This window comes from Canis lupus, chromosome 17 (assembly GCF_003254725.2).
Source record: "Canis lupus dingo isolate Sandy chromosome 17, ASM325472v2, whole genome shotgun sequence".
NCBI classification, from domain to species: Eukaryota; Metazoa; Chordata; class Mammalia; order Carnivora; family Canidae; genus Canis; species Canis lupus.
Window position 1 is genome coordinate 4,627,382 of NC_064259.1, and position 13,108 is coordinate 4,640,489.

At 54.1% G+C, this 13,108-nt stretch overlaps 1 protein-coding gene across 5 annotated transcripts in view; it reads left to right on the plus strand.

Moving 5' to 3' along the window:
• Positions 1–12,519, plus strand: part of RNF144A (ring finger protein 144A) — a 117,783-nt gene extending 105,264 nt beyond the window's left edge. For all 5 annotated transcript variants that reach the window (XM_049095373.1, XM_025454740.3, XM_049095374.1 and 2 more), the window contains one exon: positions 8,133–12,519. In XM_049095373.1, the coding sequence (XP_048951330.1) occupies positions 8,133–8,264 (132 nt within the window). In that variant the 3' untranslated portion in view covers positions 8,265–12,519. The remainder of the gene's footprint in view (positions 1–8,132) is intronic.
• The last annotated feature ends 589 nt before the right edge of the window (positions 12,520–13,108 follow it).

Sequence of the window (13,108 nt, forward strand, 5' to 3'; positions counted from 1 at the left end):
GGTGCCCTGGGTGTCGTGGGGAGGTGGACACGCTGCGGGCCGGTGCCCCTGCTGGAGCTCCTTCCCGTGTCTCTGCACGCGGCCTGAGCTTCCCAACCACGGCGCCGCTGGTGGCAAGCGTGAGCTCCCCGGGGGAGCGCCAGGGCCAGGTGGAGACCGGCCCCGTCCCCCCCAGCCTGGCAGTCACCCCCTGGCCCTGTGCCTGATTCAGGCGAGAAGTCGCATGTCCCTGGGCCATCCAGGGCGGCCCTGAGTTCCTGGTAATAGGCATCAACAGAATCGAGAAAGTCCCTTGAGAAATGCAGAAACCAGGACCCGAGGGTCCTTGCTCGGGGAGGAGCCTGGCACAGCTTCCCGCCCGCTCCTTTAGCTTCTGAGCGCCAGCCATGAGGCCCCAAGCCCCCCGAGGCCCTGATGGCAGGGCCCAGCAGGAGGAGGGGACAGGCACGCACGGCGGCGCGCGCTCACCCAGGCACCTGCTTCTGTGGGGCGAGCCGCTCCCCGGAGGTGCAGGGTCAGAGGTTAGAGCAGCGGAGGCTGCCCACGCATTAGTGTTAGTTAGATTTGGGCAAAACAGTAAAATAGGAGCGGACCAGCATCAAAAGGACAGTGAGGATAGTGAGGAAACCAGCCGAGTGCGGAGTGTGACACGGTGGGAGCCGAAGCCTATGGCCCGGGACTTGCTGAGGGACCCTGTGTGCCCTGCGGAGCCGGATGGGAGCAGACGTTCGTGTAGACCCCGTGGGCGGCTGTGCTAAGCCTTCAGCGTTGACAGTGGGGACCCCCTGCCCCCCGCAGGCTGCACGGTCCCCTCAGCTTGAAGGCACTCCTGCCCTAGGGGCTCGTCCTCAGCATGAGCCTCGGCCGGACAGGACCCTGAGACTGGCCCCATGTCCCGTATGCATCTGCTGCCTTTGGATCAGAGGGGGCGTCCCCGTCCCCGTCTCCTTTGGATGGGCTCCTGCTTGGACGTGGCTTCTCCGCTGGCTTGTTGCTGATCCTGGGACAGGAGTCACACTTTGTGTTTAGGGCAAAGCCTCGAATGCAGAAATGCGGGTTTTACTCTCCCCCATCAGTTCCTGCCTCAAGTGTCTGGCGAGTGCATGGGAAGCGCCCGGGGTGGGGGTGGATAGATGCCCCGACTGCCCAGCACTGGCCCTGGGCCTGCCGTCCTGCCGGGCTCTTCCCGCCTCCTCAGGCCCCTGCGTCCTCCCGGTCTCTGTGTCCTAGCTTGCTGCTCGAGATGCGGCCCCGTTGTCCACAGCCAGGTTCAGGGCCATGTCCTCCGTGAACCCTCCTGCTCCCGCCTGTCCCCAGAGCCCCCGTCCTGTACCCCGGGCTCTGCGGGCTTCTTGCAGCTCCGATGCCTTGCTGCGACTGCCTCCCGTCCTCCCCTCTGAACCCATGTCTTATCTGGAGACAGACTGTCCTCGGTACCAGGGCCTGCTGGTCGTCGTGACCCCTACGGCCCTGCTCCCCTGCCTGAGCCAGAAACGTGGAGGGAAGCAGGAGCGATGGCCTTGGCTGCCGTTTGACCTGGTCACAGCCCCCGTCCCCCCTCAAGGCCGGCAGTCGGCACGGACCTGTGTCCCCTGTGTCCTTGCTCCCGCAGCTACTCTCTCCTTCGGGGGCTTCAGGAAGGAAAGGGCCTGTCTGGCCGGGAATCCCATGGGAGCCACTTGCGTCCAGGGGAGGTGCCCCCAGGGGGAGCCGGGCGGGTGGGGACAGGGAGCTGGTTTGGTTGGTGTAGTGGGGAGCGATGTTGGCATCCCCTCTCCAGGGGACACAGAAAGGCTCCTGATGAGAGGAGTGCGCCCCGACCTGCAGCGGTGGTGTTGGAGGAAGCCGGGGGCAGTGTTGGTGTGACCGAGAGTGACCGGCGACAACATACGGGGCTTCGAGTGCCGCCGACCCTGCCCAGGGCACTCTGGCATCACGCAGGCTCGTATCTGCCGTCAGAAGTGAGGACCTCCGGGCCCTCCCTGCTCTGCGGCCCCTCACAGCCCCCCACCCCGTCCCTGCTCTGCGCCGCTGCCCGGCTGACCAGCCACCCCCCACCCTCACCCCCTGCAGCCCCGGGAGGGAAGCCCCGGGACCAGCGATCAAGCACGTTTCGGGAGCTCCTAGGATTGCAGGGCAGCGTGAGGTGTTGGCAGCACAGGAGTATTTCCTGTTGACTGTTCAGGCCGGGAGATTCGAGAAGAACTGCAGAAAGAGGGGAACTAAATATGACCAAGTCTGAAACGGGAGCCTGCAGGGGAGGCTTTCGTGGAGTAGGGGCCAGAGGCCCAGGATGTGACCCCGGGGGGGACAGGACCGGGGTGTCTGCATGATAGGGAGCTGGAGTGGGGTGGCGGTCAGGCCCGGAGAAGACCCCGATGTCGTGCTTCGACTTAAACCTGCGGCGCTAGGGAGCCACAGCAGGTGTCAGAGCAGCCGAGCGGAAAGCACAGACGGGACTCGTGCTGACGTCCCTGGTCCCCCCCAGGGTCCCACCCCAGCCCCTCCTTCCGTCCCCCCCATCACCTGCTCAGGCCATAGCACTTCTCAGCAGTGGCTGTGGAGTCCTGCTTGACGGAAACCCATGGTAGGAACACATGGTGCCCTCTCACCTGTAAAATACCCACGTGCACCCACATGTGTCTTCCCTGCTTGATGTGTTCGGTCCTATTTACTCAAGTTCTGGTCTCTTTTAATTTACTTATTCATGAGAGACACAGAGAGGCAGAGACACAGGCAAAGGGAGAAGCAGGCTCCCCGCAGGGAGCCTGATGTGGGACTCGATCCCGAGGCTCCAGGATTGTGCCCCGGGCCGGAGGCAGACGCTCAGCCCCTGAGCCCCCCAGGCATCCCTCACATTCAGGTGTTGCCCCCATACGGCTCCCCTGTCCCACAGAAGGGCCAGACACCCTGTGACACTGACGGCGGCCTTGCTTGGAGCTTCTGGCCGGTGTCGGCTTCGTCAGCTCCTTGGGGAGATGCTGCGTCTGCCCCTCCGGGCCTCGCCCACTGCAGGCCTTAGCGGCACTCAGGACGCGTCCCCGAACTCAGTGTCCCCATAGCTCCCCGTTTTTAGGGGTTGCCATCGATCGCCTGGTGTAACTATGGGCTTGACAAAGCTCCCGCTCCTTAGCTCTCGCGCTGTTAGGTACAGAGTCCGTGAGAGCGTCTCCGTGGGCTGCCTCGGGGTTATCGCAGCTGCTCCCAATATCTTTAGGGGAGGAAAGCTATCATATGCCAAATACAGTTTACCCAGAGCCCTGCCCGGTGGAGCGTTGGGACGAGGGGCTGTGGACAGAAAAGATGAATCTCTGCCACGTAAAGGTCCTACACGATTCCATTTTGCCCCAAGAGATGTTATTTATTTATTTATTTATTCATTCATTCATTCATTCATTCATTCATTCTTTGATTCCACACAAGTCTTCTGCTGGAACTTTTGCAGCAAAAGTCCTGGTGCTTTTGCAAACCAGGATGGGGCGGTAGCAGGTGGCTGGGAAGGAGAAGGCGTCCGACATCCCATCGCGGTGAGCTGCAGAGTCCTGGATGCTCACAGCCCTTCCATCTGTTCCCCGCTCGTCCCTTTGCACGCGGTGGCTGCGAACCCTTTGCCCCGTTTCCAGAGCCGGCCCACAGGTGGGCCATCGGATGTCAGAGGCGGACGACGGCGCCTTTCCTCTCCTCTAGATGGATCTCTTTCCTTAGGACGCCAGCGCCAGACAGGAGACGGGCTTCTCTGCACCGGCTCCCCCTTGTCTTCCGAGCAGGGAATCCTCAGGCCCACCTCAGGGTGAAGGGAGAGCCCACGTGTAGCCAGGGGACGGCACCGAGGGTGGCCGCCTGCACCGTCCGTGTCACGCACGGGAGACGCCCGCCGGGCCCAGGCTGAGGGCGGGAGTCCGTTGCACAGACACTCGTGTCCTGGAGGCCTCGTGCACGGAGCTGTCCTGAGGGTCATTTGCACAGGGCTCAGTGAAATAGGCACGAGGTGTCGCTTGTGCATAATCAGCACACCCAGTCCCACTCCACTGCCTTAAATAGATTCCGAGATGGGTTTTTGGCCCCAGATTTTGCACTGGTGAAATAACACTGGTGTGGACTATAATCTAGGGATCAAAACGACTCATTAATGTGTTGATAGCGATTGTGGCCCGGCGATAGAGGGGCCTGCTTAGGCGCCCCCGTCCCTCCTGTACTGTGTGGTCCCTCCCCAGCCCATGCAGCCCCCTTGGCTCCCAGCAGCCCTGTGTGTATGTCCCGTGGACTTATGAGCAGACCTTAGACTTTCCCTTGAGATCCTGTCCTCCTCTTCATCCCCCTGATTTCGGGAAGTGCCTCTCCAGCCTCCCTGTGGCTCAGACAAAAGGCCTGGCTTACTCTCCTTTCTGTGCCCTGAACCCCACTCCCCAGCTCGCTCCCCTTCCTGCCGCCCCTCAGGCAGCACCCCAGCCTGTGCTCCTGCAGATGGGTGCTCCTGCAGATGCCTCGGTTTGCCTGGCCAGGCTGGGCCCCCTCCCCGTGGCACTCGCTGCCCATCCTGCAGGCACCTTGCCTTCTGGGTCCCCAGAGCCCTCGGGGTGTGGAGGCGGAATGTGGGTGCCCCGGAGCCCTCTGGGGCCAGGAGAGGAATAGAGGGAATTGAGGGGAGGCCCATGTAGACGACGTGGGCAGCCAGTCAGGGGCCACCCAGAACCAGCACCAGGGGATCCGAGTCCAGGGCAGTGGGGCTGCTGGGTGACTGTGTCCTTATAGGAAGAGATTAGGACAGAGGCAAGCCCAGAGGGACAGCCGTGCGAGGCTGCAGGAGAAGGTGTACCTCTGCAAGCTGAGGACCGGCCCTACCTGCACCTTGGTCTCAGACCTGTCACCCGCGAGGACTGGGAAGAGACAGCTGTCCGGTGTTTGGGCCCGTCTGCAGTGCCTGGTTATGCAGCCCGAGCCGCCGGGGCTCCCGAGATGGCCTTGTCTCCTGCACGCACCTGGCGGGACGGCTTAATTCTGTTGCTTCCCCAGCCTGTGCTCCCTCCCTGGGATGCACGCACTCGTTTGAACATCTGTGTGCCGATGGCCCTGGAACCTGCTGGCTTCTCCCCGGAGCTCTAGATTCACGTACCCACTGCCTCATGGATATCTTCACGCGGGCGCCCACGGGTCTCTCAAGCTCCAAATGTCCAAATGGAAGTCATCGTTCTTGCCTCATTACCAAGGTGGCACGTCCACCCCCTCAAGCCAAACCCGAGGGCAGGGCTCCCGGGTCCCTGCGAGTCTTGCTGATTTGCTCCAGAACCTCCTCCTGACCTGTGCCTCTTCTGCACATCGACCTCCTCCCGCCCACCTGCCTGGTCTGCTGTGAGCCCTTGAGTGGCTGCAATTATCTCTCCCGGATGCCTCAGCCCATCTGCAGCGAGCTCACACCTGCGGGACCTGCTGCCTCCCCAGGGAAGCCGCCTTGAGCTCCCTGGCACCAGTTTTCCACATCTCCCATCCATATCTGTGCAGTTTTGGCCCCCTTTGTTGTTTCTGGCATCTGCCTGCCCTCCCACCAGGACCCGTTCTTTCATGAGTTCAGAACAGCAAATTAAGCAGAGAAAAGAGGGGCTGTTACCAAAGGTGGGCAGGAGAGAGGCGGGAGCTGTCACCTGGTGGACGTCAGTGTAGACTCCGCTCGCTGCTGGCGCTCCTGCCTCCTGGAATCTCTGGCCTCCAGCGGTGTGATAGCCGGTATTTCACAGCTGGCTCCCGGGCAGGCGGTGGCCCAGTCTCCCGTGTTGCTGTGTCAGCTGCTTCCTGGGGTGTAAACACCCCCTTGGGGCTATTTCAAGCTGCCACTGAGATGTCACCGAAGGAGGCATTGGGACAAGACTTGCAAACGACACAGCCCTCGGTCCCTCACCTGTCCCTGTCCAGGCCTCTGCTGCATCTCTTGTGTGCTCCGCAGGCCTCGAGGCCATGTGCAAATGCCAAGTGCCAGTGTCATGCATTCACCCTGCTGTGTCTTTGATTTTGGCTTGTTGTCCCCCAGCCCTGGAGTACGGTGTGTAGAACCCTCTGGAAGGGAGGATTTGGAAGGTGCCCGTTTCTATCCAGCTGGTTCGTCTCCTAAACATCTGTTGCACGTTTACTATGGGAGACACGGTGGGCTGTGCGTGGCCACAGAACCCGCGCTCTACTCTGAAGCTGCGGTGTGAGCTCAGCCTGAGGGCTCAGCCAGACCTTGAGATCTCAGAGGTGGGCAGTACGAACAAGGCCGCGTATGCGGTGGCTCCCTCTGGAGCCTGGCACCGTTGACACATCCGTGTCACCTGCAGTGCAAAACCTAGTGCCTGACACACAGTTAGAACATGCTCGCTGACTGGGTATTTTTGTTTTGTGATCTTTGCTTTTCCTATCTCATTCCTTACTGCCGGCTGCCTTCCTTCTGGCAGTATCTGCATCTTCTTGTCACCGACCAGCAAGAGATGGATAGCCTTGTTTTAGGAAGCGGCGGGCATAGCAAGAGGCAAGATAGGGTGGAAGCCAAGATGTGTCACTGGCCCAGAATGCAAGCATCTGGTCAAGGATTTCGATAGGGTTTCAACTGCAAAGAATCCTGGCTTCTTTGGGACTGACCGAGTCTTCCAAGTAGTTGAGGTTGTGTGCGGGCCCTCGAAATAACCGTTTTCTGGGGGTTTTCAAGTATTCTGAGGTATTGGTGTGCACGTGATTTTAACAAAAGCTGATCCGATTTCACAGCCCGTAATTCCACCATCGACGCTAGGTTCAGACAAGTGGGCTGAGCCAGCTGGGCGGAAAACACGGGTCAACTTATGAATGCAGTGTGGTGCCTGTGTGGCGGAATGGAAGGTCTACTTTCCTGCACACATCTGGGGTGCTCTAGCCTGGGATCATACTTCAGGGTTGATAATGGCCCTTAGAGATCTTGTACCTCATTTGTTTATTTTTATAGTTGAGAAAAATGGGGCAGAATGGGAATTAGAGCAGAGTGCCCGGTGCCTCCATGTATTTATCGCTGTGAACAGTAGGTGGCGGGCTGACTCCAACCTCAGATCTCCGCTCCGGGCCGCCCTCTGCCGGGAAGGGTGCGGCCCCGCAGGCGGCTGTCCAAGAGGAAACACCCTGCTTTTCTGGCCAATTCGCTCTGCCTGTCTTAGCTGACAGTGTGTCCACATTTACTCACGCCCAGGCGTGAGCGTGTGTTATAAAACTAAGTCAAAACGTGTAACGGTTTAAAAAAAAAACAGCCCTGTGTTTTTGACTCCTCCAGAAATGACACAGGGGTGCTGCCTCCCTAATGCCCGGTGCCTGAGTCCCTCCTGTTCTCTCACCTGGAACACACTGTCCTAGTCTTTCCAGGACACTATCCACCTCCTCATCTTTATCGTCTTCCCCTTCACAAATGCCTGGCCCATGGGCTCCCTTTATACCTGGAAACCTGATGGCAGTTTTTGTAAAATGTATAGTCGGTTAAATCTTGGGTCTCTTTCCATCAAACTGGGTGCTCCCCTAGGGCCACAGTGTGATGTGTCTCCATATTTGTAATAGCCTGGCTCAGAGGAGGCTTGTTGGCTAATTGGATGTGTAATTGGATGGTGGTTTGGGTGCTTAGGTGGAAGGGGGGGCAGGAAAGGGAAAAGAAGAAAAAGAAATGAAGGGAAGGGCAGGGGGAGTCAGGGGAAGGAAGGGGATGGAAGGAAGTATTGGTGGGTGAGTGGATAAATGAATGGGCAGGTGATGGATGGATGGATGGATGGATGGATGGGGGATAGAATAGGTGATGGATGGACGGGTGGGTGGGTGACAGGAGGATGGGTGATGGATGGGTGGGTGGGAGGATGGTGGGGATGGATGATGGATGGATGGGTGGGAGGATGGTGGGGATGGGTGGATGGATGGATGGATGGATCGATGCCTGGGTAGATGAATAGTGGGTAAGGGATGGGTGGACAGTGAGTGCATGGATGGATGGTTGATGGACAAATGGATAGATGAGTAGATGGGTGGCTGAGTGGACGCATAAATGGATGATGGACGGGTAGATGACGGGTGGGTGGATGGTCGTGTGGTTTATACTTTGGCTCTGGAACCTGCAGGCTAGTCACCTCACCCTCTGCTCCTGTGTTTCCTTCTTGCAGGTCGTGGGCATTTTTGCTGGATTTGGGCTCCTGCTATTGGTGGCCTCGCCTTTCCTGCTCTTGGCCACGCCGTTTGTACTTTGCTGCAAGTGCAAGTTCAGTAAAGGTGACGACGACCCATTACCCACCTAGAGGAAGGCACGATGCTGGAACAAGACCCCTGCCTCTGGGAAGCGTGGCTCTCCCCCACCCCACCCCGCCGTCCCCTCTCACTAAACATCTTTCTTGCCTTATGTGCCCCATTGAGCTTCAGTGTCACGCCGGATGCCGTGATTTCAGGGAGTGATGTCAGAGCGTGCGCCGAGGCCCAGGGTGCGGCCCCCCGGGCGTGGGGAAGGCAGGCTGGCGTGGGTAGGGCACGTCCCCACACAATCCGTCTCCGCCGACTTGACAAGGGAGGCGCCGCATGAAGCAAGCAGGGCGGTTTTCTCCCAGTGGTGATAGACTAGGAGTGTCTGGGGTTTGCCTGAGACCCTCTCGTGCAAAATGTTGTCCGTCTCCTCTTTGGCGTCCAGATGGCGCCACGTTGCTGAAAGAAGAAGTCTTTGGAGGATTACAACTCACTTCAGACAGAATCCGATAATTCTGACTTGAGGAAAGCACTCTGTTTATGACAACTGTTTTTATTACTAATGGCATTTAGTAAAATCCTTTTTAGAAGGTGTTTTTTTTCTTTCTTTCTTTTTTTCCAACTGAGTAGTGAAAAATCAACAAGGTGCATCTACACCATCCTATGCCTTTCTTGAAATGTGCATTTTAGGAAGATACCGTTAAACGACTTTTCTGGCTCGGCCACTTTTCAGGAGATTTAGAAAGCCTTACGCGCTCTTTGTGTTTTTCTCGAAACTCGTAATGACGTTTTGAACACTGTACGCAGCGTACCGTTACCAACGTGGGTCCCTATGTTGTTGCATTTCTTTGAAAATGACCAATGTGTTTAAAGGAGTATCTTCATCATTAGATTTTCCTTTTTTTTTTTTTTCTTCTCTCTCTTTGGGGGCTTCTCTCTTCTCATCCAGGTATGAGCAAATATTTTTTAATGTCTTTGGAAACCAAATGCTTTACTTGGGAATCGTTCTGCTGGGAGCCACTGTGGCTTGGCTGCTTGCCTCGGCGTCCTCGTGGCAACAGGGAGAAGAGAACAGTGCTATTGGTCCTCACCGGCAGGGCTTCCTGGCAGGACTGGACGACTCCTGGGGGCTAGGGGAGAAGCTTCCCAATTTTCTGTTTTCTGTTTTGTTTTGTTTTTTTGTTTTTTTGTTTTTTGTTTTTAACTAAGTTATTTTGGAGAAATCTGTATCGTACACTGTTCCAGGTCCTGTTGCTAACCATTTTGCCCCACGGGGGGGGGGGGGGGACAAAAACCTTCCATTTCACTTAGTTATTTCGATTAGAGGATCTTACCAACTTAGCATCTCCTAGGCTGTGGGTGACAGTTACCATAGAAGCAGAATGCACGGATCGATAAGACACACATTGCTCCATCAGTTGACTTTCAAAAGTGGAGAAAGTGTGTTCTTTCCAGAGGGTTGGCTTTAATATGACTTTTAAAGCCACCTGAGCAAACTGATTGCATTGAACCTGGGACTTCTAAAAATAAAAGAAAGGCAAATGTAGGTTTATCCTAGTGGGACTTTTAAAAACTCATTACACATTCCACAAAGGAGTGAAATGGAAACAAAATATGACTTGTTTGCTTGTTGCAAGCATATTTTTAAAATGGTGGGTTTTTTTTTGTTTGTTTGTTTTTTTGTTTTGTTTCGTTTTTGGTATGTTTGACTTCTGCATTTGTGTGTTGGCCTCGGTTGCTGCTTTGCTTCCCCGTATAGAAATTTCTTCCTTTATTCCTAACATTTGAGAGGTTAGAAGAAACTGTACCCCTTCACTCTCCACCTGTGGTATTAGTTATCTTTATGAAATCGAAGCCATTAGGAAACTAATCTGTGTCAAAATCACATTTCAGAACATTCTCCTTACAACCACAGTTGAATTTTTAATTCAGTAACAAAACAAGAACACACCTGAAATTGTCTTTTCAATGAAGCCCGGACAGTGAGTCCCTGTAGGTGGATTTGTCATGACAGGGTCTGGTGGTAAATGGCTTTGCAGAGAAGGTGACACTCCAGGAGTCGGGGGCCCAGGCTGGGATCCGTGGGTGCACTTGTCTAGCCAGACCCTTTAAGATGCCTATCAAAGCCAGCAGACTCGTGGCCCTGTTTCCGGTGTTCAGGGGGCAGGCCTCACCCCATCCTGGTCCACCTTTACTGTGCAGGGTGCTTCCCATTGCATATCATACACAGTCTGCATAGTAGTACCCCTTTCCTTTGGGGTGGGACCTAAGCCTTTGGAAAGGATACATTCTCTGGGCTGGAGCCCAGATCTCTTAATTTTTAATGGATTGGGCTATTCATCTAGCCTGGAGAAATCCATAAGCAAATCCTGCACATCCATAGCCTCAGCCATCCTTGTGCCTTCACCTCTGACACATTTCCCAAGCGCGTGGTTCGACCTAGGTAGGGACCACGGAGATTCTGGGGCCGGCCACAGCCAAAGTAGCATCTGCTTGCTCTGATTTTTTGCACCAAGCATGCTTCACTTTGCTTGGTTTGATTTCATAGTAACATGACTAAAACTCTCCGTTCCTTAGGAAGATACCAGCAGGATTGCATTGAGGTGTCATGCGTAAACTTGCTTTTCTGCAGCCCGACTCCTCTGTTTCAGTAGGGAATGCCATTCATTCCCATCATTGGTGGGGATGCAATATTAACCACGCATGATGTAAAATGTACACAGAGCTTGGGAAGATGGCCCGCGTCTTGGATTTTAACCTTGCCTTGCCATCACTCCCCAGGGGAACTTGGGGAGCTCTACACTTCATAGGTGGGGTGTTAAATGGCATAGCTTGTCTTAGTTGAAAATTACATTCACTTTCACGGATGGTTTTCATGCCGACGTTCTGGAAGCACATGTATGTTTATTCCTTTAGAGGCCTTGAAATCCTGGAGGAGGGGAAGAGGACCCCTCGACCATGGCCGATGCGACTGGTATCTGGTTGGGGTGGCGCTGGAGGGCATGGCTGACCTTCGGTCGTCTGTGTCCCTCTGACCCTCTCATACAGTTTTCTTGGACGTGCCTGGCCTATCGGTCTGGCTCCGTCGTGTACCGTGTAGCCGGGCCCTGGAGCTTTGTGACGGTCACAGGAGGCCAGTGCCCTCAGAGAAGGAGTCGCCGTAGATACTCACATAGCACAGATTGACTCGGGATCTGAGCATAGTCAGTTCCTTCGATTGCATGAGCCGCCATCCAGATCAGTTCTTCCTCACCCCCCCGGGAGCAACCAGAGACTAGGGAACCACCGTGTGGCACCCTCCTAACCAAATTCTCTCGACAACATTCGATTCCATAAAACCAGTGTAGGAACCAGGCCGATTGCTGACCAGAATGCAGGGCCCACGGGGAAAAGGATTCCCAGGTACGCAAAAATTACTCCAAGATGACTCTGTCTTTTTCATCTTCTATCGTAAAGTTAAAAGTTATTTAACAGGTTAGAAGAGGACATTTTCCCTTGGTAGTCTTTAACAATTAGGGGATTGGAAAGAACCAGGGTGGGCTTTTTGTATATTTCTCAGATTCTCATTTATTAATAAATGCCCCTGTATATAAATATAAATATATAAATATATATATAAATCACAGTGAAATCATCAAGGGAGAAACATTTTGCATGTATAAAGCTTCATGAAGGTCTCTTTAAAAAAAAAATACCAAAGCTTGTTTATTCCTTATAATTAACCCAAGTCCTTATGAAAATACACAAAACGAAGAGATTATGGCTGGTGTTGCCAAAAATGCCAAATGGAACGACGGGCCTGCACTCAAATATAGTTGCTAATGCGTCAGTCCTAGGAGAGCATGCTGTTTTGGTATGTAAAGCCCACGGGCTCCATTCTCCCTTTGGTTTATATAACCCTGTCTTCCACACTTCTGGGAGCCTTTGGTGAGGGGTAGGTACCTGCCACATGCCTGACCTTTCCTTCCTTCTTTGCTCATTTTACCATGGGTATATTTTAATCTTGTATAAAAATATGCATGAGTGGGTCATGCACATGTATACAGTACGTATTTTACATGCAGTGGTTAAAAAAAAAGTTCGGTTTGTGTTTTTTGAAATGTCAGTACATTTTGTGCCACTAACACTGTGATGTATAAAAGAGCTGTTTGAATGCCTTTTAATGTTGTGTTTTGTACTTTGGAATCACATGGAAAAGTTTGATTTGTAATTTCAATACATATTTTAAATGTATTGTGTCTTACGTAGTTTGTCCCCCCTTTAGAAGGGATTTCTTTTTAAAGAGATTTTGGCTGGAATACAGGTTACTTTTGTAAATCCTGTCTGGCTCCATCTTTTTGTACATTCTTCGTTGACTCCTGGAGATTGAAAACAGGATGATTGGGGGTGGGAGGGAGGAAAGGCATGTGGGAAAGTGATCTCCCACCACTGGGGGGAATGCTTTTCTGTTCTGAGGTTTTCTCTGTTGGGGGTGTGCTCAGCTCTCGGTGCCAAATGGATCCGAGTCGCTGGGTAAGTGGCCGCACATTCACCCTCCTCCTCATGGCGCCAACCCAGAAACATGGCATCAGCAAGCATCTCCGCGTTGGCTGCCTCCCTGCCCGAGACAAGTACTTACAAACCTATCAGAATTGATGGGCAGCATCATGACAATGAGCCTTTTTTTTACTACTGGGGGAAAAAAAGAATCAACACAGATGCTGCTTGTTTTCATAGTAACTCTGATAACTCACCTCGACTTTCATTTCCTTGTTTAAACCTCACAGGAGAATATATACCACATCCATCGATGTGAAGCAGCAGGCTAGGGACAGACACCTGTTCCTGATACTGTGGTACATTTCAAAACCATCCTCAGAATCTTAAGGTGCAGATCAGAGGAGCTGTGTTTTGTTAACCAGGGATT